The sequence below is a fragment of the Aedes aegypti genome, chromosome 2 (genome assembly GCF_002204515.2).
Source record: "Aedes aegypti strain LVP_AGWG chromosome 2, AaegL5.0 Primary Assembly, whole genome shotgun sequence".
Taxonomy (NCBI): Eukaryota; Metazoa; Arthropoda; class Insecta; order Diptera; family Culicidae; genus Aedes; species Aedes aegypti.
The window spans coordinates 149,690,195-149,715,524 of record NC_035108.1 but is presented as its reverse complement, the minus strand read 5'-3'; the positions used below and the strand labels follow the sequence as shown (position 1 = coordinate 149,715,524).

Below are 25,330 nucleotides of genomic sequence, written 5' to 3'. Positions count from 1 at the left end.
TAGTTCGGGTACACGATATAGATCTAAATGATCGATTGCCGTTAGACTCATTGATAGGAGATAGTGGGAGCACATAGTTTGTTTTGGCTTTTTTTGCCCTAATTCCCCTAAAAACGATTTGTTACATAATTAATTAAACGGATATCTCCGAATTAAATTCATTATGTGGGGAACTTTTACACATAATAATAAAAAAATAAACAAATAAAAACTCAAAAAAGAATCCATTAAGAAACTATCTGCAGTTTTTTTCTGATTGAAACAAATCACTCAGGATTAAGTTAGTTACACAAGCATTACTGTAGAAATTTCATGAGAGTAACATTGCATTTTACACGAAATTATTCGGGAAATAAATTTGTCTTTTTACGCATGTTTGTTATTACAATATTCGGCAGTGGGCTACAAAGCTCATATTTGGTCAGGTATTTGGTATTTAAGCGTTTCTTATTGCAAAGTTTCAGACAATTAAACTGAAAAAATCCCCCCTGCCAAAGTGAATCATGGAAGTGCCCAAGTAGCTCTACACCCTACTACAGAAAAAGTGATCATAAACGTGAACAAACAAAGTCTTCCATATATTTTAATATGGCACATTTTTATTGAAGATGTAGTAGGGAAAGTGTACCAGTTATAGCCATAGTGGTTCCCTATTTGGCCATATGCATTATTTCGATAACTTTCACATTTTTAATTATTTTAAATGTTTTAACATCAAGATATATCCTATATCTTAATGCTAAAACACACAAAACTTTTCAAAATGTGGAGACATTCAAGTTATCACGTATGGCGAAATAGGGAACCACTATGGCCATAACTGGTACACTTACCCTAGTTAAAAACGCTCAATTTTTAATATTGTTCATACTCAGTTATCCATTTCATTAGTATAATTTATGCCATGTTTGTTTTGTTGCCTGCTTATTCAACCAAAATGAAAACAAATTAAGATATAAAATGCTTGCTATCTGATGACTCAGCGTTTATCTTCTTGTTATTCGAATTTGCTTGGGCTCTTTTATGAAAACATTTAAAACAAGAAAACAATTTCTTTATGTTATGCATTTCAGAAAGCTCTTGAACATGCTTGAAATTCAGTCAAACAGATGTAACTATAATAACTGTTTACAATATTAACACAGTATGATTCACCAAGAGGGACATAAATGTCAACCAACAAGCAATCAGCAAAGGTAGAGGGCGGCAACATAACAAACATAATAACAATAAATTATACTAGTTAAATGAATGATCGATTTTGGAAAAAAGAATCTAGAATTGAACATTGGTATCAACTGCATTTTCATTGTTATGATCACTTTTTCTCTAGTGTATGATGGCAATAGGAATATTGTAATACCAAATATCCGTAAAAAGACAAAATTATTTCCCGAATAATTTCTTGTAAAATGCAATTTAACTGTCACGAAGTTGCTACAGTAGTGACTGTGTAACTAACCTTTTGTGTAATTTGTTTCAATCAGAAACAACGGCAGATGGTTTTATTATTGTTTTTTTTTTTATTTATTTATGTGCAAATGACCCCCATAATCTCCTATGTTTAATGATTTAAATATTGTATTTAGTCTTTCTATTGTAAAAGTTATAAATTTTTTCCACCTTTGGGTTCGGATTTCCCCAATGTGCGTTGGTTGGTGCGTTTCCGCAAGTTTTTTTTTCATTTCTGCAAAGATTGCGCAAAAATGCGAGCATCATGTCAGTGTGACTACCCAAGTAACCACTAGCCCGCTAATTCTCCGGCAAAAGCAATAATTAGCATAACTGATTAGAACGGAATAGGGTAGATGTACCAATTATGGATGCAATATGTCAACAGGATGGACAAAAATCAAGTTTTAACTGCGTTTCTAAAATGTAAGCATGACTTGTTGGTGTTCATTACTAGTTTGAAGTCTTGCGAAACAATTGAAATAAACCGTTTTAGTACTAAATTGACTTTTAGCTTCCAAAAATTGGTTTTAAAAAGCGTTGTCTTTGTACCAATTATGGCAATAGTGTTCCTAGCATTCGACATAAAAGTGTACCAATTATGGACTATCGAATATTTGCACGAAATGAACTCAAACGCCATCCAGAGCGAATGATAATGCAACGCTAATACCGTAATTTCGGGTGAAATTGATCATTTTTCACGGTTTTTCTTGTCCGTTTTCTATAATGTTGACAATGCCAAACAATTGAATGCAGGAAAACAAGTACGAAGGTGAGTCTCATTCGCTCATGTATCGAAATTTTCTAACAAATGTCATTTTAGTGCTAAGAAATATCTCTAAAATAAAAAATCTGGAAATCTTATTTCGGGGTGAAATTGATCACTTGTCAATGCGGTTATTGTTAGTTTTCAAACCAACTCTATATAATAAATTTGAGGTCCCTGAATCCGAATATGCTTGCTAAATTCTTAACAATACAATAATTATAGAAAAATTGAATAGTTAAATTTCAAGAATTACGCGAAAAACGCCTAAATGTATGCAATTTCCTAAGGAATATCTGGATATCTAACAGAAATTCAATTATTTCCACCGAATGACCAAATTGGTACGAGTTTTGGTTATGAAATCTGGTTTGGGGATATATCTCAAGCATCCTCACAAACTTTCAGGTTTATACCATGTTCAAATCCTTGTTTAGAACTAGAAGTTTATGGATGTTCGTCAATATTGCACCGCGCATGATATTGGAATTTTACATTATTTTCATAGAAATAAACATTCTTTAACGCAAAACACTTAACAACACACAATTCAACAATAATTACGACAAACAACGTTCATTCACTGCAGGTTACATTGATATTTGTGCTCCATTAGGAAGAAATAAAATCGAGTGACACGGTGATCAATTTCACCCGAATTTACGGTATGTTATGAAGTAATTGCTCATAAAATTTTCAAAAAAAAAAAAATGTTAAATAGATGTTAAATCAATTTATTGGAATAGGTTCATGGTAGCAAATTAATTTTCGAAAAGGATGTAAGTGTAAATGTAGTGAAAATGCAAATTATTATACAAAACAGCATTAATGAGCTCACATGATCTTTCCAGCGCCTAATTTTTACGAAAAAAAGAAGGAAAATTCAAAACTAGAGTGTCGCTGAAACCCCCTCTCAACCATGAAATCAGCATCTTCCGCTTGCGAACGTTTTCGAACGTGTGATCGATAAATCTTAGTTATTGAGTACAAAACGGGAAGATAATGCCTTACCGAACCGTCCCGTCGTGGAAGTCACCCGTAAAATAGCTTTACTTCTTTTATTTCACTGATCAAAAATGTAAACAAACCGCCTCCAGAGTATCGCCATAATAGGGTCCTAAAGGCCTGTACCAATTTTAGTGCCAAACGCTTAAGTTTAGGCCAAAAACACATGTTTACTCAATTTTTCAATGTTTTTCTTTTGTTTGAGTCCAAAAAACATTTTTTTAGATTTTGTCACACTCCTTGGCTTAAACTTAAATTTTGGGTGTATTTTGCTTTCCGTGTCCCTTCTGAAATGTCAGATATGAACAACCCCAGTGTTAAAACTAAAAGCCCTGTGGTGTTTTTGTCGATTGTGCGAACGTCAAACATGATCAAAAGTGTCAAGGTTCATTTATGGCCCCAATTTTTAAATTAAATTTTAAATATGATATAGCCGTCATTTGAGCGAGGAAAATTGCTAAAATAGTTGCAGTAACATGCTCTTTCGTATCATTAAATAAAAACAATATTTCATTCAACATTTTAGGACCCAATTGGGCTCTCTTACACTATTTGTACCAGTTATCGACATAAGAGAAATAACACGATTTCCAACTTAAAACAGTGGGTTTGATTGCTCACCAGCTACATCTGTTCATTTGTTCTCACTAGACAACATACATTTATCGGCTGAGGCAGTTTTTACGGATAAAAACATATATTTCGTAACGGGTGTTCTTTAGCATACTGCTCACACATATGTGTGAGGCAAAATTTTCAAATGTTCATATTTCGAAGCTAATTGCACGAATGATCTCATCAAGGTTTAGTTACCATCGAATACAAATAGGTTTATCATTCCTGTGAATATTATCCGTTATATTCTAGTGAAACAATAAGAATAATCTCTTTTTGTTCTTACTATTGCCATAATTGGTGCTAAAGCCACAGAGAACAGACGTTCATCTTTTCTCGTCAGCGTGTGTAAAGCTTGTACTGGTCATTTCAAAGTATGTCGTTATGCTCCTGTTACGTGGCGCTGTCGTCAGATTGAGAACGCTACAAATTTGCCGCTTTTTACACTTTGGCACAAGTGTCGATATCAAAAATTGCCACTTGTCGCTAGCGTTGCTTTGTGTGCTAATGCATTTTGACGTTCACTAGTGACGTCGTGTTGTCGAAACGAGTTTGTATGTCGGGCTGTCTGCGTTGGTGGCGCTGATGTTCGAACCTTTACACATGGTTCAGATATAGCCATAATTGGTACTTCTACCCTAGTGGTAATAGGAGGCAATAATGATCAAATATTTCAAATCCATATGTTTCAAAATTTTATATCAATCTTGAAGATTACCCAGACAACCAGAAATCGCATGAAAGTTCACGTTTCAACTCGTTTATTCATACTAATTACATCAAACCCGCAAAACACTGTGGAAAACTCGTCGGATTGATGAGTTTCCTCGCATAAAACACTTTTTTCTGAGTTCATTTGTACATTTTGCTTTGTCCCGTACACTCGTACAAAGTAAGTCGAATCGATCCGTAGCAGCTGTCAAATCAACATTTGTTTTCATACGTTAAGTCACATAAGATTACAGGTTAGTTCGGTAGAATATATATACACTCGCAATGTATGTTATTATTCATCACATAGTATATGCACGCATATCGCCTCCGCTTTTGTACGTAGAAGGCCTTTTCGCGACATCTTATAAGTGAAATGTTGCACATACAAAGCCTCCAGGTGATTTCGTTATACGTACATATTGGTTGTCTGGGTAGTGCTTTCGGAAAAGTTGTACTTTTGTTCGTCACTATCGTATTGAATCTATGTACCGTAAAACGGGGTAACTTTGATAGTTTTTTCGAAGAAAACTTGAATATTTATGCATGCTGTTTCAAAGAATTACAATTTATATTTTTAAAACAAGTACTGGTATCCTAACTATCGATTGCAGTTGATAGATTGCCAAAAGATTTATTCTGAATCGATATATAATTTTTCATATAATCGAAAGTCAGGTTTCTGTTTCGGGGTAACTTTGATAGTCGAACAAAATTGAATGAATTACGGAACATTTATAGGGTATTGCATACCTCTGCGTTTAACGCTATATGGAAATTTCTGACTTCGATTACAAAAACGCTCCCAGTTTGTAAAAATGATATTCGTTAAGAGATTTGAGACCGTATTTATGTTCTACTGAAACTAGACTGTCAAGGATAAGTGACGAACTCATTCTGACTTCATCAAATAGTGATCGTAAAACAGATTGTTTGTGAGCTTATAAAAAATGTTAAAATCTTATAAATTTTCAATATTTGTGTATAAATCCTCAAATGCAGTCTTCCAAGATCATCCTTCTGCTCCAAGATTTAAACAAGAATGCTTTGAATTCATCTTGATGAGCGGGATCGTTTTGAATCCTGATTTTTTTAATCTCAGCGTGCGGGATTTGTGCCAGGATTCAATCTCAGGATTGAATCACTGTCATTAGGCTCGCAGAAGATCAATTGAATACAAAAATACCTACAACATGCTCCCTGAAAGTACAAAATGTTCCTCGTGTCTAATACATTCGACGTTTCAATGGGGATTGGGATGAACCAAACCTATTGAACGAGAGGTGCAGAAAAACAATAAAATTATATCGGTTCAGAAACGTCCAAGAGTTGCATCAAACCACTCTAATGGTTGGCTCTTCTGGCGGTCATTACCAGCTTTGGTGAGGTGTATGGAGTCGAATATTTGACCCTCACAGCATAATATTTAGTAAAAACAGACATGCTCTTGTGGAAGTCAATTCTAAAATTCTGATAGCATTTCATTTATGTGTTTAGAAGGCTATCAAAAAGCGACGATAGACTCATCCCAAACGACCTGTCAGACATAAATTTTCAGTTAACATTGCCAGAAATATCGTTGCTGACTAGATTTATTTTACCACCAAACAATTAATCAAGGATTGAATCCTGGGATTCAATCCTCCCATACACGTGGCATGATTCATTGCATGCCTGGATTTGAACCGAAAATGCGCGCGTAGCAAATCTTGCTCTGGTGATTTTAAATCTCAGCAGCTCTTGGATTGGGATTTTTTGAAGACTGCTCAAATGTACTTGATTCCAACGAAAATAGCTTTGACGTAAAGTGTCATACTAATACTTTTTACTTTTGCATTTGTTTTGCTTAACTGATCAACAGAAACTTTGTTATTTCGTCGGAGTTATTTCGGTGGATCACTGGGTCAAGTCAGGTGAGAAGGGTACTGTGCGTTTGTGCCCCTGGAGGTAGGCAGATTTCATGTCACAGATAATTTCCGGAATCGGTTGTAGTGTGGCCACTACATGACGGAGTTTTGAGAAAATTGCATCAGTGTGAACCTTTTGAGAAACGCTTAAATTGGATAACTTTGAGTTTTGCATTTGATTAATCCTACAAATGACCATTTTTGGATCCCGGGACGCCTCAAACTTAAGATAAAGTGGCCAATTTGTATCTGAACATCTGTGCCAAGCTTATGGGAACGTATTTTGGTGCACAATTATATTTGATTTCTACTTTTAGAAAATTGAAACGGTTTAGTATCCAACAAATCTATAGCCGGTTCTTCAGGGCATTACGTCCGAATGGCTATCTCCAGTATATTTTAAACGGTGCAAAACTCTCCATTTATAATGTCGAATATCTGATCATAATGATTTATGCAAATCAAAATGATCGTCATTGCAAATAAATAAAGGTAACTTGGCATGTTTCAAAAATAGCTCTTTTTACCCGACTTGACCCAGTCACCCACCGAAATAACTCTGGCCACATGAATATTTCCGAGTTCCTTTGGCTACTTCCAGAAACTAAAAATGTGGGCCAGTAAACTGACAAAATATCATTTGAATCCGTTGAGAATTCCCTGAGTGGTGAGGGTTTCAATATTTTTGCTTCCACTCAGGCCTATGCGGGTTAAGTTTGCTTTCAAAATGTTGGAAAAATCGAAAATCCATTTGAACTTCGCGAAGTTATCGAAACTTTAATTTGGGGTCAATAGGATTCTCTTTAAACCACAAGTTCTTTTTGGTGGAAGGGATGGAACGTTGTTGCTCAGTGGCATGTGGTATATGAACAACACCTAGCTACATGAACTATTCAGTGCACTAAAAAGACCACGCCACTGTTGTTCCATAATAACGTTATCAATTTTCAAACAATTTTTCCCTTTCCGCCCTTTATTTGCAGCCAACACGCACAGCCTGGATGACTTCATCTGCATGAAACCCGGCAAAGGGCCCGGCAGTGTGTACGACCTGCTGCATTTTGTGCAACAGTTTTACAAACCACCCGACAGGAATATCACCAAAACGCAGAACTAAATTACGCTTACGGTAGGTGGTGTGCTCGGTGACAGTGACTGCCTCACTATTTGCTGTTTATGCTCCTGTTTCTACTGTTGTTGTTGCCGCTGCTGTTGCTGTACCCGCAACTGTTGGTCATCGGTCCTGCTGCTATCGCCACTGTCACCGCTACTGGTGGAATGTGTAATAATTACGAGCAGGCATTTGTTACGGTGGATGTTTTCGTTGGTGGTAGGTTCAATAATTTACGTATGGTCCGCCGTGCGGTGATTGGACGGTAGCATTCGATCCGGGCGGAAAATGACCTGCAGCTTTCTGGCGATCTGTATGGTGCATCATCAGTTTTTTCGTACGAAACCGAACAATACGGAGGCAGTTTTTATCACCGAGAGAGATATACGTAGTGTAGCAAGAATTACAATTCATAGTTTAACGAATACGAACGGAAATAACAAGAGCATGTGCATAGCAAATAAAATTCAACATTTTATGAGTAAACTAATTCAATGTATGCGCGTCCAAAGAACAAAACATGCAAAGGTTTGAAGTCATATTTGAGCGTATGATTTTAAGTGTTATGAATTTATTATTAATCTAGAAGGGATTATCAATCCTATTGAGTATAAAGAGCTGAGAAACATAGAAACAAATATGAGATCCGAGATATTATACAACAAAATACAAAGTTAAGTAATGAAGATTAAATCAGCGAACATGATTGTTGCATTTATAGATAAAAACAAACTCGAAGGGCTAATTATCTGTTGAACTAAAACTAACGAAAGAGAATGAATTGAAGTACGAACAAGACACATTTTTCCTCCTTTAATGCACAAAACTTAACATATTGTGATTATATCTACCCAAGAGAACAAAACGGAGGTCGACTAAGGCGACACATTGTGCGGAAACATAATTGCTTCATTGCATTTTCCGTGAGAAGGACAAAAAGAAAACGCCACGCAACTGATATGTGTATGAAGAACCGCACCATTAGAGGAAAAACATCAGCAAGGACGTAAGAATTCTTAAACTTTTTCTCTACGCTACGCATACCACAATGTGATATTAGTTAACTAATTAAGATCGATAAACTTTTCTTCCCCTCCGTGTTTCTTCACTCCATTGTGTTTATACGTGTTTCGCAATCGTTAGGGTTACTCGTTGGGAAAGGTTAAACCTGTAGGTTATGGTTTATATTCGGTTGCGTTCCGTGCCACAGGTCGTTTCGCGCTCTTGAGTTGGTTGTTCTACTTACGATTTTAGTTGTTTTAAGTTAGGACCATCATGCGATACGATTAACACGGGCTGACAAAGTAAAAGCACTTCACGGGTATTGGGCATAATATAAAGTAACGCAACGGTTTAGTCACAGTGAGTAGCTAGTATTGAATGATTATTGCCACGATAACAGGCGCCAACCTGTACAGTGCTGTGAAAAATATTTAAAAACAGTAATAGTTCTATTAATTTATTAATACGTATAATGTATATAGAGCATCGTCACATTTTTACGAATTAAACATAAACCAATTCAGTTCAATATTGTAATCTTGTTCTAGGAATGATGTTAATAGCTCATTAGAGACTGTCCGTAAACCACGTGGTAATTTTTGAGGATTTTCAGAACCCGGTCTGCGGTCTTTTGTCCATAAATTTTAAAATTTGTGCGATCTCTTACAACAATGAAAAAGGGGCAATCGAACACGACATGCTCCTTGTTTCATCCATACCAGCACAATTGGGGCACGTAGAAGATTCTGAGTGCCCGAACCTATGCGTCAGGTGGAAGTTTACTTCCCCATGGTTTCTTTTATACCAATCTAGCACATTTGGTATAAGCCGATGGGTCCATCTACCTTTAGTGGACTTAACCCATTCCTGCTGTTAACTTCTAAGCATTTTATCTTTACACGTGTTGCGGACTCCTCTGATACCTCTTTGGTAGAAGCATTGACCATCTTCTGTGATCATGAGCCCGATGAGCCATCTAACGAGTTTAGCGTCCGTTGTTCGGACTTACGGTTGTTGACCACCACCACCTCAGTCTTGTGACGGGCCAGTCCCAGTTTCCTAGACCTCATTAATTCAACTATGGAGATAGAAAGCGCTGCTGTCAACTCTACTTCACCATAGACCACTATGGTGATGTCGTCGGCAAAGCCAACAATCTTAACACCCGTCGGAAGGGGCAGCCTCAGTACGTCATCATACATCGTATTCCATAACATTGTGCCTAAGATTGAACCTTGAGAATTGAATTTTCGCGGGAGTTAATTCGAACGCTTTTCTGCACCTCCTCTGTGTCACACAGTAGAATCCTAGCAGTTTTCTAAAGCTTACCCAACTGCACCGGTACCTTGAGGCGGTGAAGTGCGTGGACTATCGCTTCCCAGCTTGCGTTGTTGAACGCATACTTCACATCCAGAATACCTGCAGCGCCAGCCTTCAGCATCACTTCACTTGAGCAACGCGCGGATTTGCGTGACATTTTGAACGTTCGCTGTTTTTTATTTACCTGATGTCAGGTTAACTCAGATTGTAAATTGAAAAAGAATACTTCGATTGAGTTATGCAAAAACTCCAGTTCATTGTTTACCATGGCAACGAACTTCCGTGATCATTCATTGGAGTCCGAGCGAGCAGCATAGTTCGCTCACAGAGGGTGGGTACTATGATTATAGCAGGATCGCGCTCACAGTGCTCGCTCACATCTTTAATGCCTGATCCAGAGTGACAACCGCGCAGTAACGGATGTCGCTCCTTTTATGCTCGATTGCCACCTCAGCAGTATGAATGACCGACTGGAGTAGATTTACCTTTCCTGAATCCAAACTTGTTGTCCGCACCTTTCGTATACGGTACTAACCTGTTGAGAATCAACCCCTCCAATAACTTGCCCTTCGTATCTAGTAGACATCCAGGTCTATACACCGACGGGTCACCTGGTTGTTTCACCAATTTCTGTCGCTTCCATACATCCGGGAAGATCCCTTGATCAGTACAGCGTTGCATCGTGGTTCTGAACATGTCCGGATGTTAAGGCAACATCGGGTCCCGGTGCCTTGTTTGACGTGAATGATCTCACGACATCTGCCAGCTCTTCGTTCGTCACCGTCGTCACTTCTTCTCCTTCATCTACCGCATACGGCCATGGGCTTGGGGGATGGGATGATACGGGAAGAGTACATCGATTATCGATCGCAGTAACTCGGGCGACTTCACTTGGGGCGCTATGACGCCTTTGGTCTTAGCCATTACCACTCTGTAGGCGTCGCCCCACGGACTCGAGTTGGCACTCTGGCATAGACTATCAAAGCATGCCCGTTTTCGACTCTTGATTTCCTTTTTGAGAGTCAACTTTGTCTCTCTGAATGCTGCACCGCGTTCTTCTATTTGTGCTTCTGTGCGTGCGCGTTGCATTCTTCGTCTAGCCCAAAAGCAGATTACTCGAAGATTGGGTTCAGAGTGTTCCTATTGGCGTATACTTCTCCGTCGAAGCGCACTGTCTTGGGTCGAGTTACATCGCACTGCCCTCCGTCCGCCTGGTCGGACTACATCGAATTGGTTGATCATCGCTATTGAGTACAACCGTCATCAACGCGCCAGATTATGGTACCTAAAAGGTTGAGACTACACAACGTTACGTCGACAATCGAATCTGCACCATTTTTGTGGAAGGTACTCACTGTACCCACATTTCCAACTCTACATTTAATGCGGTCAGGGATTCTAACAATAGTTGGCCTCTGGTTGGTGCAGCGGCTACCCCACTCCACTCCCCATACATCAAAGTTACCAGCTATCACTACTGGCTGCCAATTAGATAGTTCGGCCATATCCTGTTGACCATGTGGAAACATTCACAACACAACAGCTGCAATAGAACACGCCATTGATTTTTACATTGCAAAACCTTCATTTGAGATAGTGACTACTTCTTGGATTGGGTATCGTCCTGTCATTCCTATAGCTGCTAGCTGTTGAGGCCTATCCGCCACCCAGTTCCCGTTGTTGTTTGGTATGTCGTATATGTCCGATAGTAATATCACGACAGTCTTCGTTTACGAAACTGATTGCCATAGTAGCTACTGGATTGCTTCACAGTGGTTTAAATTCAACTGTGTTACTTCCGTTTTGGCTGCTTCGATACTTCGCTTGTGCCCGGACATTTGGGTCCACCAGTTAAATGTCCGTTGTGTGCTCTGTCGACACACATTAGGCACTTGAGTGATTTTCTTACAATCGTTTGGCAAATGGCCTTCGGTACCGCATTTTCTGCACAGCTTACTTCTGTCGGGGTCAATGCATTTCCACGACTTAAGGCCTTTTCTGCAATCGCAAAAAAACTTCAAGATGCTGTTGGATGCTCATCCAGCAAACCGACCAGTGAACCTTGAGTTTGCCTAAGTTCTCTAGCCACTCTTTGAGGGTAGCCGAAATCTCCACTTCATCGGTGATCTCATCCAATATTTTACACTTGAGAATTGCTCAGGGATCTCACATCAATCTCGTCGATAAATATTTCTTGTGCTAGTTGCTTATAGGCTGCATCCTTTAGCTTGGCACCTTTTTAAAGACTAGGATCATTTTATCAATCCTAGTCCGCCTCATGCTCCGCACATCTGTGCCCAATAGTGAAAACTTCTCCGTACTTCGCATCGCTTTCAGAGCCTCGGCGTATTTTACCTCCTCTATTTTGATAACGATGGCCTCGCCTAAGTTCCTACATTTCACTGGCTACGGTTTAGGATTCTCCTTTGTTCGCCGTTTCCGGGTTTCTCTTTACTTTCTTCTTACCAACTCGTATCCACGGGTTGCTATTACTCCGTGGTTTCTGTGGAAGCGCTGCCTGGTTAGAGATATCCCGTGGCTCTTTTTTCTTGGCTTCTAAGCTGATTTGGGGTTTATAATTTGTGCTTATGCGAATAGTTTTTTTTTACGAATAACGTAAACAGCCTAGGAACCGTAACTTTGTCAATAAAAAATAAAAGAGAAGAGCCAGAGAGGAAGCTGAAGGAGCTGGAAGCGGCCATGCTCCAAAAAGATAAGGAAATCGCCAGGCTACAGGAAGATAAAAAAAAAAGAAATACGAGAGGATCAAGCAGATGATGGCTTTTATCAAGCAGTCTAATCCAGAAAGAGTGCACCATGTGACGTCTTACCTCATCCCCAATGTGAGTCATCCGGGACGTCTTACCCCAACCCGTTGATGACGAGTTCACCTCCGTAGCCGATGGATCCAATGACTATACCACGACACTGCAAACTCAATCGGCACCAGCATTAAGCAAGAGCATCGCATCCAACAACCAACTCACCGATGATACTACACAAAGTCTTTCCCCTTGTTGCCGGTGTTTCTGGAAGCAATGTTTCGTCCCACGTCCCACAGGTCAGTCTTCCCATCGCAAACGATCGCTGCTGCGCCTAATTATCTTCATCCACATCACCACCACCTCCCGGAGAAGGCCCTTCGAGACTTCATCGCAGAAACATTACACAAAGCGCTTCTCCAGTGCCGGATGTTATCGTTACTGTAGGACAAAGCGTCCCACAGGCAAGTGATAGTTTGATTATTTCGTTGTCAGAGGCTACCGTACTCCCACAACAGACACGCCGATCCGAAGAACATCAACCTCGTCATCCATCACACAATCAGCTACGGACAGTCGCTCCGGCGGCTGCTACGCCCTCCAGTGGAATATCCGTGGTCTTAGGGCTAACATCAGCAAACTAAAGCTGCTCATCTCCGAACTCGAACCATGCGTCGTAGCCTTGCAGGAGACCAAGGTGAACCAGACTGCAACAACGGCAACACGGTGTTGGCCTTGGCCATCCGGAAAGGCAGACCGTTCGAACGCGTTCAAGTCGATACCTCTCTACATCTCGTTGCTGCTTGCTTTCACGCACCGATCCAGGCAGGTCTGTGTATATTTCGCCGAATTCAACTCAGCGCCAGATCGCACTGGGGGAACTATTCGATCAGTTAGAGGGTCCGATTTTGCTCCTGGGAGATTTCAACACCCACCACATCGCATGGCAATCGCATCAATCAAGCTCGCTTCGGCAATTCATAGCTGAAACAACGTTGACAAAGCAAACAGTTATCCTGAATGACTGTTCAGCAACTCGCATCGACCCTGCTTCGGGCAACAGGCTTCGCCAGGCTCAACGGGCGGACTTTATCAGACACGTACGGCAGCGATCACTTCCCGATTGCGGTGTCCATACCCGGGTGATCATGTCAGCAAACAACGCGGCAAAAATGGCTCTACGACCAAGCTGGCTGGACGATATATGAACGAATTATAGCAGAAACTATTCGTCCAAAGAGCGAGTGGGATGTAGATAGCTTCACCGAAAAGATAATTGCAGCAGCGACTCAGTCCATCCCGATGACTAGTGGCCGAATCGGACCAACAGCGGTACCGTGGTGGTGCCCCGAGGTAAAAGCGACAATTCGTCGGCGACTAAAGTGTCTTCGGTCACTCCGACGTCTACAACAGATCAACCCGGAACAGTCTGAAGCGTGGGCGGAATTCCAAGCAGCGAAAGCGGAGGCGCAAAGGCGATTAAGAAAGCGAAGGAGAAATCGTGGGAAAGTTTTATAAGGAAGATCTCCCCGCACAGTACGACGACCGAACTGTGGCGCACGGTTAACACCTTGCGTGGGAATTGGCAGGAACGCTCAGTTTCTCTTAAACGTCCAAACGGATTTACGGACAACCCCGAAAAAGTAGCGGAAGAACTGGCAACGTAGTGTGCATTCAGATTAACTTTAGACGGAAGTTCATAAGGGAAATGAAATATCGCTAACAAAAGTTCGCCGAAGTTCGGCGTCGGCATTTTAACGAAGTGCTACGCCGACAATGGCATTTCTTATGCGTTGGCGAAGCACTAAACTAGAATACCAACGCCGAACTTCGCCGTTTTGGCTACCGAACTTCTAATTGCCACTCGAATTGTCAATACTGCGGCTAAAGATCAGCGACGTCTAGCTACCCTCCATCGCTTCTGATGTCGAAAATGGCAGCTGAGAGAGAGAGTCGATAAGGTTGATTCAAATATGACGTCCATCGTTTTTCCGGATTTATAGAACCCCCCCCCCCCCCCTCTGTCACTCTTTTCCCAATACCTAATGCACAGTCACACTTTCGTAGAACCACCCCCCCCCTCCCCCTAATAATGGACGTCATTTTTGAATGATCCCATAGATGTTTCGTCTAATACCGGCGACGCGTACTACGTTAACATCACCCTTGCCGAACTTCTGTGGGCTCTCGACAAATGGCGAGGTGCCTCGAAAGGTACCGATAGCATAGAGAACCCGCTGCTTCAACATCTTCCCGTATCCTTAAAGTTTGTACTGTTGGAGCTGCTGAAAAAAATCTGGCACAATAGTGAGGCCTTCTCCAGCCCTCGGCCTAATCTTCTGTGACCACAGTCACCATGCAAATTATAACACGCTTTGCCAAATGTGCAAATATTAGGTTAGGCATAAACCATCAGACAAACATTAGTTACAACACTAACCAAATCTTTACGATGTCAAACATTTGTTTGGCTCAGTTACAATCCCAGGCAAATATTTGCCTTAGTGTACTGATAGCTTAAGAGTACCCACGGACTTCTGCAACTCTCCCTGTAGTTGAGCCTCTCGGTCGGTCGCTTGGCATTAGCTGTTCCCTCTCGTTCGCGGACTGGCGTCGCTCTGACGTTTTGTTCGTGGTCGATTTTCTTCGCCGTACGCCACGCTTCCGTATTGACTTCCGGTCTCGAACCGGTCGTTTCCTCTCTTCGCGTCGCTTGAGTTTGACTGGAGGAGTAGCACAAAACCGCAACGATGACCTGCGAAACTAGCTCCTGTACTCGTCGCTTCCTGCCTCTCGTTGATGTTCAGCACACTGTTAGGCTTCTCGCGGACCTGTATCGATCCGGTATTAGAACGGGGTTCACAGTTCAGTTGTTAGCTAGGAATTCGTCAGCCTAATCCGAATAGGGGAAAATGAAAAAGGCACCCTGTAAGGGCTCCACATTAGCCACGCTCCATAGCCTTGCACTATATCTGGGTAACTCATCTTATAGTAGAGACGCCTTTTCTTTGTACTTCTACCTCAGTTTGTGCCTGTCGGGTTTTTTCAAGACTTCGCCTCTGGATCCTCAATCACTGGCTACTCAATCACTAGCCAATTTTGTCCACTGCCGAATGTCGGTATCGACTGAAGAAGAAGCTACGTGAGTGTTTGATCAATCGATCCAGTTCGTTGGAACAATAGAAATATTAGTAGTAGAACGCTAATGGCGCTGTTCTCACAAAACTGAATTAGTTTATTACCACCTTTATCTTTTCATTGTTTGTTCGATGCCATGTTGTAGTGGATGATTTAAACATTTATTTGACACTTTGAGGATCGGTACTCAAGCTGTCAGCGCGTGGCAAACTAGATGTTGGTAACACGAACAGTAGCGACATTAGCATTCTTAGGTAAATGCTTCTACTGTTGGAACTTACCGGCCGTTTTCCTTGCCAATGTGCCTTTTGTCTATTTGCCCCGTGGTTTTAAGGGCTGACGGCAGCACATGTCCGAATGGCCAACGAAATGGTCAGTTACGTCGCCTGCTTAGTACACAATTCCGCCCTTCACAGGAATTCACAACGACGCGATCGAATTTCCCTTGTTTTTCCCCCAAAACTGAAAGCCCTTCAAAATGGCAATTGACGGCTCCATCCACACTTGCTTTCTGTTGAATGACTCGCTCTTTTTCCTTTGCTGACTAAAGCGGAAAAAGTTTTGTTGTTCCGTTTTGATACGACTGCTGATTACTGCCATTTATTTCGGCAAAGGGCGTATGCGAATAATGGCTCATAATCAAATTTACAGAGAGTCACAAATCAATTTTATTTTGACTCAATTCGGCTTTTTCGTGGAATACTTTGAATTTGGGTTAACTGGCATATACCGCTCAGTAGCTAGTTCTCGTTTGAAAACAGCGGAAAAAACAACTCAGAGCAAAAATAAATCAACCCGGCGTTAACTTTCGAAGTCTCCGTAGTGGGTTGAAACAACTTAAATTTAGGTAAACGGAAGAACCCAAATTTGGCATATTCTGCGTAGTAGTCTGTAGTCTGATTTCTTCGTGTATGCTGAAGCTGCACAAAATTAAGAGTCATTCGAATTAAACGTTACAACTTGCAAACAGAAGCAAAATTCGCCCTATGGGGTCATTCAAAAATGACGTCCATCATTTGGGGGAGGAGGAGGTCTGCGAAAATGTAACAGTGTATGTATTAGGTATTGGAAAAAGGGTACAGAGGGGAGAGGGGGGGGGGATGGTCTAGAAATCCCAAAAAACGATGGACGTCATATTTGAATCTTCCCTAAATAATACGTGGATTAGGTGTCTGGGTTCGATTCCCGGTCGGTCTAGGATCTTTTCGTGATGGAAATTTCTTTGACTTCCCTGGGCATATAGTATCATCATACCTGCCACACGATATACGAATGCAAAAATGGCAACTTTGTCAAAGAAAGCTCTTATTGAATAACTGTGAAAGTGCTCATAAGAACACTAAGCTGAGAAGCAGGCTCTGTCCCAGTGAGGACGTAATGCCAAAAATAAGAAGAAGAAAACATGAATTCTTCCGTTGAAACGTGAACTTTTTTTGAGACAAATGAATCAATTTGCATGAAGTTTTGAAGATGTTGACATCCGCTTGAAAAGTGTATTAAAGCAGCCCTTCAATACCTGAATATATGTGTGGTGCATATATTATTTGTTGAATTTAATATCAAAAAAACGGAACATTGGAATACCTTCAAAAGTAAGTGATCAAAATTCAAAAACGACACGGATACTGGAGAATTTTTTTTTTTTTGAGAGCTTGTAAAAAATGGTGTAAAAATATAGAAAAATAAAAAAGTTTTTGCAATTTAGCGACAAGTGCAGCGATTAATGTAAGATTTCGCAAATCAATCTCTAAAATGACAATTTATGAAAATGCGATAAGTTTCTAAGCTTCTTTCTAGGATTGGTTAATAGTGAAAAGAAAATCCAAATGGAGAACACTCGATACAAGATTTAGTATTCAGAGATTTTAATAGCTACTCACTGTCGACAAAAAATCTTGACTGAAAAGGATGGAATGGTGACCATTAAGACATTAAATACTAAAACTCAAATTTAACTATTCCAAGCACACGATATTAAAGCAATGCAATTTAACGGTATGAAAAAAAAAATCATTTTTACGAATTCGGGACACGCACCAGACGGTGAGCGTTGGGTTCAGATTAATGAACAGTCAGTGGAAAAGTCCGACGAATATCAACGCGACAACGCTAATGGGTAGGGTAGCCTGATAGCAACAAGAAAGAAAATGAACAAAAAAAAAAGAGTCCAGTCTACAAGCTACGGTTCCATCGAATTTTCCAGCTACTATGTATTTAAATGAGGTAAACATAGAGTCAACCACGCGAAACTGACCCTGCATGATTCATTTCCATAATATGACTGCTATTATCGCTTGGTTTATTATACTACAGGGCCATAATTTGCAAACTCAATGTACGCCACGTCATGTTGCACTGGTCATGAACTCCACAGGACAAACTTCATTTTTAAAGATAATCATTATAGAAGATTTTAAATTTGGTTTGATGTGAAATTTATGTTATCTAGACGAATTAGTTTAAGTTTAACCGTAATCTTCTACGGAACATTAAGAAAAAGTCTTACGAAGCAACTTGAAAGCCAAATTTTCCGATAGCGACGCAAATTAAGAACTGATAGTCGATAAAAACAAGTAGCTCTTTTTGGTCGAGATTCAGTAGCTAACAGTTTGTAAGATGTCTATGGAGATGACTATGGTATACAAATAGGTTTTTGGAATGAAATTTATATTTTTTTTAATTGTTTTAGTTTTTGAAAACAAAGTCGAAGTTTTGGAAGAAGACTTGAAAAAAAAACAAATACAATGATTTCTCCAATGTAGTCTATTTTTATTTGAATCCTGTAGCATGGTAGTGACAAAATTTGTATCCATGTAGACTAAACTGAAAAAAATAACAACTATAGGCCGAGATGCATTAAACTTACAATAATAGTAATACTTTCAGAATTTTATACACAAATCTTACCATTTAAACCAGTACCAGCCGTTACACCTTAATCTTCCAAAAGAGTCGAATCGAACCAAAATCTAAAAAAAAATTTCTTTCTATCTATTTGCAACAAAACCTGTCCAAGCGTTTTTCTGTAACAACACCACAAGAACCCCCCCCTCCCAATAGTTACGTTACCAGAGACGAGAACTGTCACAGTGGGAACGAATGTTAACATATACCGGGGGGTAGAATTATTAGGGAAACACCCTCAAATAGCTACAGCTGAAGAAGTGCAACTGTGCAGAGGTGCAACTTCTGACATAACAAAGCAAAAAAAAAACAACAACAACAAGAATATCAAATGCAAAAGTGTACGTTACTTAAAAAGGAAAGTCTTACTTTACAACAGGAAATCTATTCGCGTTAGGTGAAGTACTTAAAACACTAGAAACAGTTGTTCGTAGAATATGTGCTGAATTTTGGCGCGATGCGAAGTGGATGAATGCAATCAAAATCATTGGTTATTTCAGCTTTTTTTTTTTTCTATGTGCTTCAAAACAGATGATCAGTTAACTGATCGGTCGATCTCTGGCAAGGATTATAGATTCAGTTGAAGTTGAGCTTAGCGACTCAAAAACAGACAGGTTACATGAAATGGCAAACGAAACATCCCGTTGTTCCAGCACGAAGTGTGATTATGTTGCTAATAATTGCTACAGTTGATTTTAAGTGAGTAATTCAGTGAGTATATAAACTTGTAATAAATAGGTTGATTTCAAAAAGGCCCCTCAGCTTGGTCTTGCTGAAAAGCTGTGCGCTTTCCGCTACCGCTTTACGGGCCTCCCAAGCAAGAACTTATCATGCTTGAATATCATTTTCGTTGCGGCTAAATCTGCCAAAATTGTTAAATAAGGAATCGGCCTCAACGACATTTTTTCGCTGAAGAATTATAACTTTTGCAAGAATCACAATATTGGGCCCAGTTCAAATGGGGTTCTAGGAGTTCCTTCGGGAAAACCTTCAGACATCTCCAGGTACTCTTCCAGAGAAGTCTCCAAGAATTCCTTTGAAGATTTCTCCAGGGATTTTACCAGAAATACTTCAAAAATAATTACAACCGTAATCCCTATAGCGATTTCTCCAAAGATTTTACCAGGAAGAACTTTTGTTCGCCATGAGACATTTGAGATCGGTTCTGATATGGTTCCAGGAATACCTTCAGCAATTCCTTCAGGGATTCCTCTACGGTTTCCTGCAATAAAAACATTTACAGCGATTTCTTTACAGATTGCGGAGTTCCTGTAGGAATGTCTCCAGTGATTCCTTCGTGGATTCCTCCAGAATTCTGCCAGGATTTTTACCAAGCATTTCTCCAGGATCTGTTTCGAGAATTCTTCCAAGAATACTCCGGAATTTCTCCAGTGATTTTTCAAGCGATATGTTCAGATATTCCTCCAGGCATTACTCTAGGATTGCTCCAGGGAAATCTCTACAAGGATTCTTTCAGAGATATCTTTAAGGCTTTCTCCAGGAATTCCTCCAGGAGTTCTATTCAAAAATAACTCTAGATTTCTTCTCTAGTAATTTCTAGTCAATTTTCTTCGAGGGTTGTAGGACATTTCCCAGACATCCAAACCCCAGAACGACATTCGCCAGAATGACGTTCCCCAGAATCTCTTTCCCTAGAATGGGACATTTCCCAGAAATCCATTCCCAGAATCTTGAGAGAACTACTTGGAGATATCTTTGAATGTATCCTCGGAGAGATTGTACGACATTTCCCAGAAACCCATTCCCTAGAACGTCATTCCCCAGAATGGGATACACCCCAGAAATCCATTCCCCAGAATGGGACATTCCCCTGAAAACCATTTCCCAGAATAGGACAATCTCCAGAATCGTTTTTATATATTTAAAAAGTGAAAATAATAAATTTGTTTTTTTTTGTCGTTCAAAAAATGTATCCACCGAATTGGTTCGAATTACCAGATGCTTAGAATTCCGGACAGCGACGTCAATTCCCCAAAATATTATTCGGTCAAAATTATTATTATGGACCTCAAAAAGCGAAAAAAAAAACGAAATTAAGTCCATAAAACCTTCCAAAGGGTGAGTGTTTGCTTCCCTTTGTCTCAGGCAAATTATCTCACAAACAACTTGGTCATCTATGTGGGCGAAGGTTTGGCCAAAGACCTCGGCCCATACAAATTCCAAATCGTTTGTATGGACAGAAGATCACGAAGGTAAAAGGAGGTGGTCGATTGTACGACATTCCCCAGAATAGGACACTCCCTTGAAATCCATTCCCCAGAATGGGACATTCCCCAGAAAATAAATAATAAAAGATCTTTGGGCTGTTAAAATCCAGGTAAATGGTAAATAGTAAACAGTAAACACAATTACCTGAAAATTTTTGAGAAAACTAAATTTAAGTTTCCATTGGATTTTTTTTAACAACAAGACTTCCTGTTTGTTGCAGTCTTATATGTATTAAATGGAGTATCTTATAAATTAAAAAAAAACAAGAAATTCTTCAAATACAGCGCCACCTATGCACAGTGCTTCAAAGAGTCTAAATTCGTGATCGAATCACAATTATTACGGTTGAACGCAGCGCACTATTCACATATTCACCCTCATTCTTGTTTACGGCGGATCCAACTTTCGATCGAATCCTATTCGTTCGAATCCATTGCCCATTTGATTTTGCTGGCGTAAACGAGAATGCGAAACGGTTTTCGATCGAAAGCGCATTCGAACGTAAACAACAATAGGGGGTCATGCACAAATTACGTCACGCTCTGAGGGGGTGGAGGGAGTGGCTTCGAGCCAAGTGTGACAAGCCTTACAAATATTTCGGAGGACTCATACAAAAAATGTGACAAGGGGGGGGGGGAGGTGGTCAAAAAAGTTGAAATAGCGTGACATAATTTGTGTACCATCCGTAGGGGTGATTTGCTGCGATGCACGGGGCCTGAGAAAACAATAATTATAAATAATTGTTGCTCTTGATTTCTACCGGATACATAATATGACCAAGTGACTTAGGCGGCGCCTTAGATAGTTTGCCTGAGACAAAGGAAGCAAACACTCGCCTTTTAAAAGGTTTTTCTGGACTTGTATTCGCTTGAGATCTATAATAATAACTTTGACGAAAAACAGATTTTGGGTGAATTGACATCGGCTTCCGGGATTCGAAGCATCTGGGAATTCGAATCAATTCGTCAAGTACATTTTTTAACTACAAAAGACTAAATAAAACCAAATTTATTTCTTCCCGCTTTTTAAAAATGTATAAGATTCATTCTGGGGAATGTCCCATTCTGGGGAATGGGATTCAGGGGAACGTTATTCTGGGAAATGTCCTACAACCGAGGTGGTCTTGAGAATCCAAAATAAATTACTATTTGGTTCATGGCCAAACCCGACCAAAATCTTAACGGGAAAACGATGTATAAAATCTTCTCTGAAAACCCGTTTCCTAAGAAACACATTTCCCCGAATGACTCGTTTCTCCGAATAAAGATGCAGTTCAAACAGGTGCAAGAATAGTCTTTGGGAATAGGGTGCTAAACTAGAAAAAATGATAAGCAATCAAACTCCTTCTTTTGATTATGAGGTCACCTTCGACGTTACACATCTTGCCAATAATTCCTAGGACGGTGAAACTCGAAAGAACCGCCAATCAAGTAAAGAAGGGTGCATATCAGATGACCGGTTCATTCACCAGCTTGAAACGCAAAAAGTTATGAGAATTATGAGAGCTAAAATCATTTCGGGGATCTGGGCTTTTTGCGGAAACGGGGTATTCGGGAAACTGGTGTTCGGAGAAACGACATTCGGGGAAAAGTTGCATAACTGTTCAACATTAGCTGGTCTTACACATGACATACCATGTTTAATAATCAAACTTTTCTATTCTATATAAACCCAAACTATTGTTTTTTGTTTGTTTTCATAGTTATTCTTCCTTCTTTCAAAATTGGCGGTTATTGATTCTGTTTTGATGTGTATTAGTGCAATATGCTTTATATCCACAAATATTATTTTGTTGCTTTCATAGCATATTCTCTCTTGTTCAAAACATTGGCTGTAATTCCTAGGTTTATTGTTTTCGTAATTATGTAGAATAATGTAACACAATTCCACTACAAAATTTCCCTTGTCTTTGATAATTGTCTTTTACAGCAAAACTTAAGCTTAGCTGCAGATGATCATAGTATGCGTGCACTACGGTGGCCTATATTAAGGCTAAGTAGTCCGTCATTCGTTTTGGCAGTCATGTGACATAGCAGCTCGCAATTTCATTGTGATAACTCTTAGTCCCCATAGATTATGTTGATCCGGAAAAGTATCACTATATACGATAACATGCAGAAAGTATGCTAATACTTTTTCAGATGCATCTGTACAATACCAACTGATTTTCTTTAATTCGCAATTGTGACATGATTTAGCAACAATCATCAACGACACGTACAAAGTTCAATGACGGCCTACTTCGCCTTAACTGTGAAAATTTGAGCAGAATCCATCAACTCTAAGAAGAGGCTAAACGAGGTTATGTTTGTAAAGAGAAAATCATCCAAACGGCTTTAATTGCATTTCCGCCTATGGACCAATGCACGAGTTCACTAATCTGACGTTTGAGCGGTGCCGAATTCACTCGTTGCCATGGTCACGTAAGTAACACGGCACCGCTCAAACGTCAGATAGTGAACTCGTGCATCGGTCCATAGGTGGCGCTGTATTTGATGAATTTCTTGAATTATTGATTTAGAGATTCTCCAACCAATAAATAAAAAAACTGCAACAAACCGGAAGTCCTGCCATTAAAAAAAATAAAACGGAACAAAAAATTTTCACCTATTAAAACTAATATTTGGTTTTTCGGGTTTTACTATTTACAATTTTTCCTGAATTTTAACATCCCAAAAATCTCTTGTTTTCTGGGGAATGTCCCATTTTGGTGAATGGTTTTCTGGGGAATGACGTTCTGGGGAATGGGTTTCTGGGAAATGTCGTACAATCTCTCCGAGGATACACTCAAAGATATCTCCAAGTAGTTCTCTCAAGATTCGTCCAGGAATTATTCCGGAGATTTATTCCGGGTTTCCTGCAGGAATCGTTCGAGGGATTCTACCAGAATTTCCATCAGGAATTCCTCCAGATGTTCTACAACTCTCGAATTCGTCTAAGCATTACTCAGGAAATCCTCCTGGAGTTCTACCAGAGTTATGATCAGGAAAATCGCTGCATGACTTACTCTGAGGATTTCTCTGGATAATCTCCCGGAGATTCCCCAGGAATTTCTCCAGAAGTCATTCTGGGATTTTTTTAAATCCTCCGAGGATTCCTCCAAGATTCCTTCTTGGAATTCTTCCACAGATTCTCCTTTGAATTCTTTCAGGAATTTCATCAGATATTATTCTAATACATAAGGCAAATCTCTTCAAAATTTCCTCTATTAAAATCTTTACATATAGTTTATTTTTTAGACTCTCTTTATGAATTCCTCCAGAGATGTCTCTTGGAATTTCTACAGAAATTTCTCCATAGATTCCTCCGAGGATTGTTCCAGGTATTTCTCCATTCAAATCTCTGGAATAATGCCTAGAGGAATCTTGAGAGGACACCTGAAGAATTTCTGGAGAAAACACTGGAGTAATCCTTGAAGAAACTGTCGTAGTGTAACCTGGAGAAAGCCTTGAAGACATCTAGAGATTTTACTGAAGAAGTTTTGAAGTGTTTGGAATATTTTTAGAGGAATATCAGTGAAGAATCTTTTGAGGAATCGCTGGAAGAATCCTTGAAGTAATCTCTGCAATAATTCCTGAAAATGTTCCCTGAGGAATGCTTGGAAAAAATCCTGGAGAAATGCCAATAAAGAGCTCACTGCAGCAATTTATGGAGGAATCACTGGAGGCATTCCGACAGAAACTTTTTCAGAAACTCTTGACGAGTGTAGAAATGTTCTTGCAAAAATTTCGGGAATTACTCTTGGAGGAATCCAATCCTAAACTAATTGCAGAAGGTATTTTTGGAGCCCTATCGAAACCAGCCTAGAAAATGTGGTAGCGACAAAAGTTCTTCCTGGAGGAATCTCTGGCAAAAGCATTGAAGAAATTGCTGTTGATATCACGAAGAAGAATAGTTTGTGGGAATTTCTTGTAAACTCCTTGAAGGCATCGTCGTTTCCAGAGTTTCTGAAGATATTTCGAGAGGAATTCTTCGTTATAATTCGTCAGCGATAAAATCCTATAAGACGCTGCTATCCTATTCGCTGGGTGTAAAATGGGTACACCCAAAACAATAAAACTAACTTCATAGCATGTGAATCATGAAATAGGTGAAGTTACACCAAAGTTACGTTAAACCTTTTTTCCTTTAGTTATATAAGAAATAATAGAAAAAATAACCTTTTTCAATTTATAAAAGATTTATTTATAATTTTAAAATTTGTAGAAGAATTCAACACTTGTTTGAATTGAACTGGAAATAAACTTCCGAGAAATATTTAAATTGAAATCTCGCATAACTTCTGATCTCGCCCTAAAAGCCATTGGTAACCATGTGTGTAGCTCGTTGTTTCTGAGCATTTGAAAGGATTTTCATGTTATTTAACAACGCTATGGGAAAGAAAGGATCATTAGCTACCTGGCCG

General features: G+C 39.7%; 1 protein-coding gene across 12 annotated transcripts in view; it reads left to right on the top strand.

Moving 5' to 3' along the window:
* Positions 1–8,474, top strand: part of LOC5568875 (protein N-terminal glutamine amidohydrolase) — a 121,138-nt gene extending 112,664 nt beyond the window's left edge. For all 12 annotated transcript variants that reach the window (XM_021842703.1, XM_021842701.1, XM_021842698.1 and 9 more), the window contains exon 5: positions 7,443–8,474. In XM_021842703.1, the coding sequence (XP_021698395.1) occupies positions 7,443–7,576 (134 nt within the window). In that variant the 3' untranslated portion in view covers positions 7,577–8,474. The remainder of the gene's footprint in view (positions 1–7,442) is intronic.
* The last annotated feature ends 16,856 nt before the right edge of the window (positions 8,475–25,330 follow it).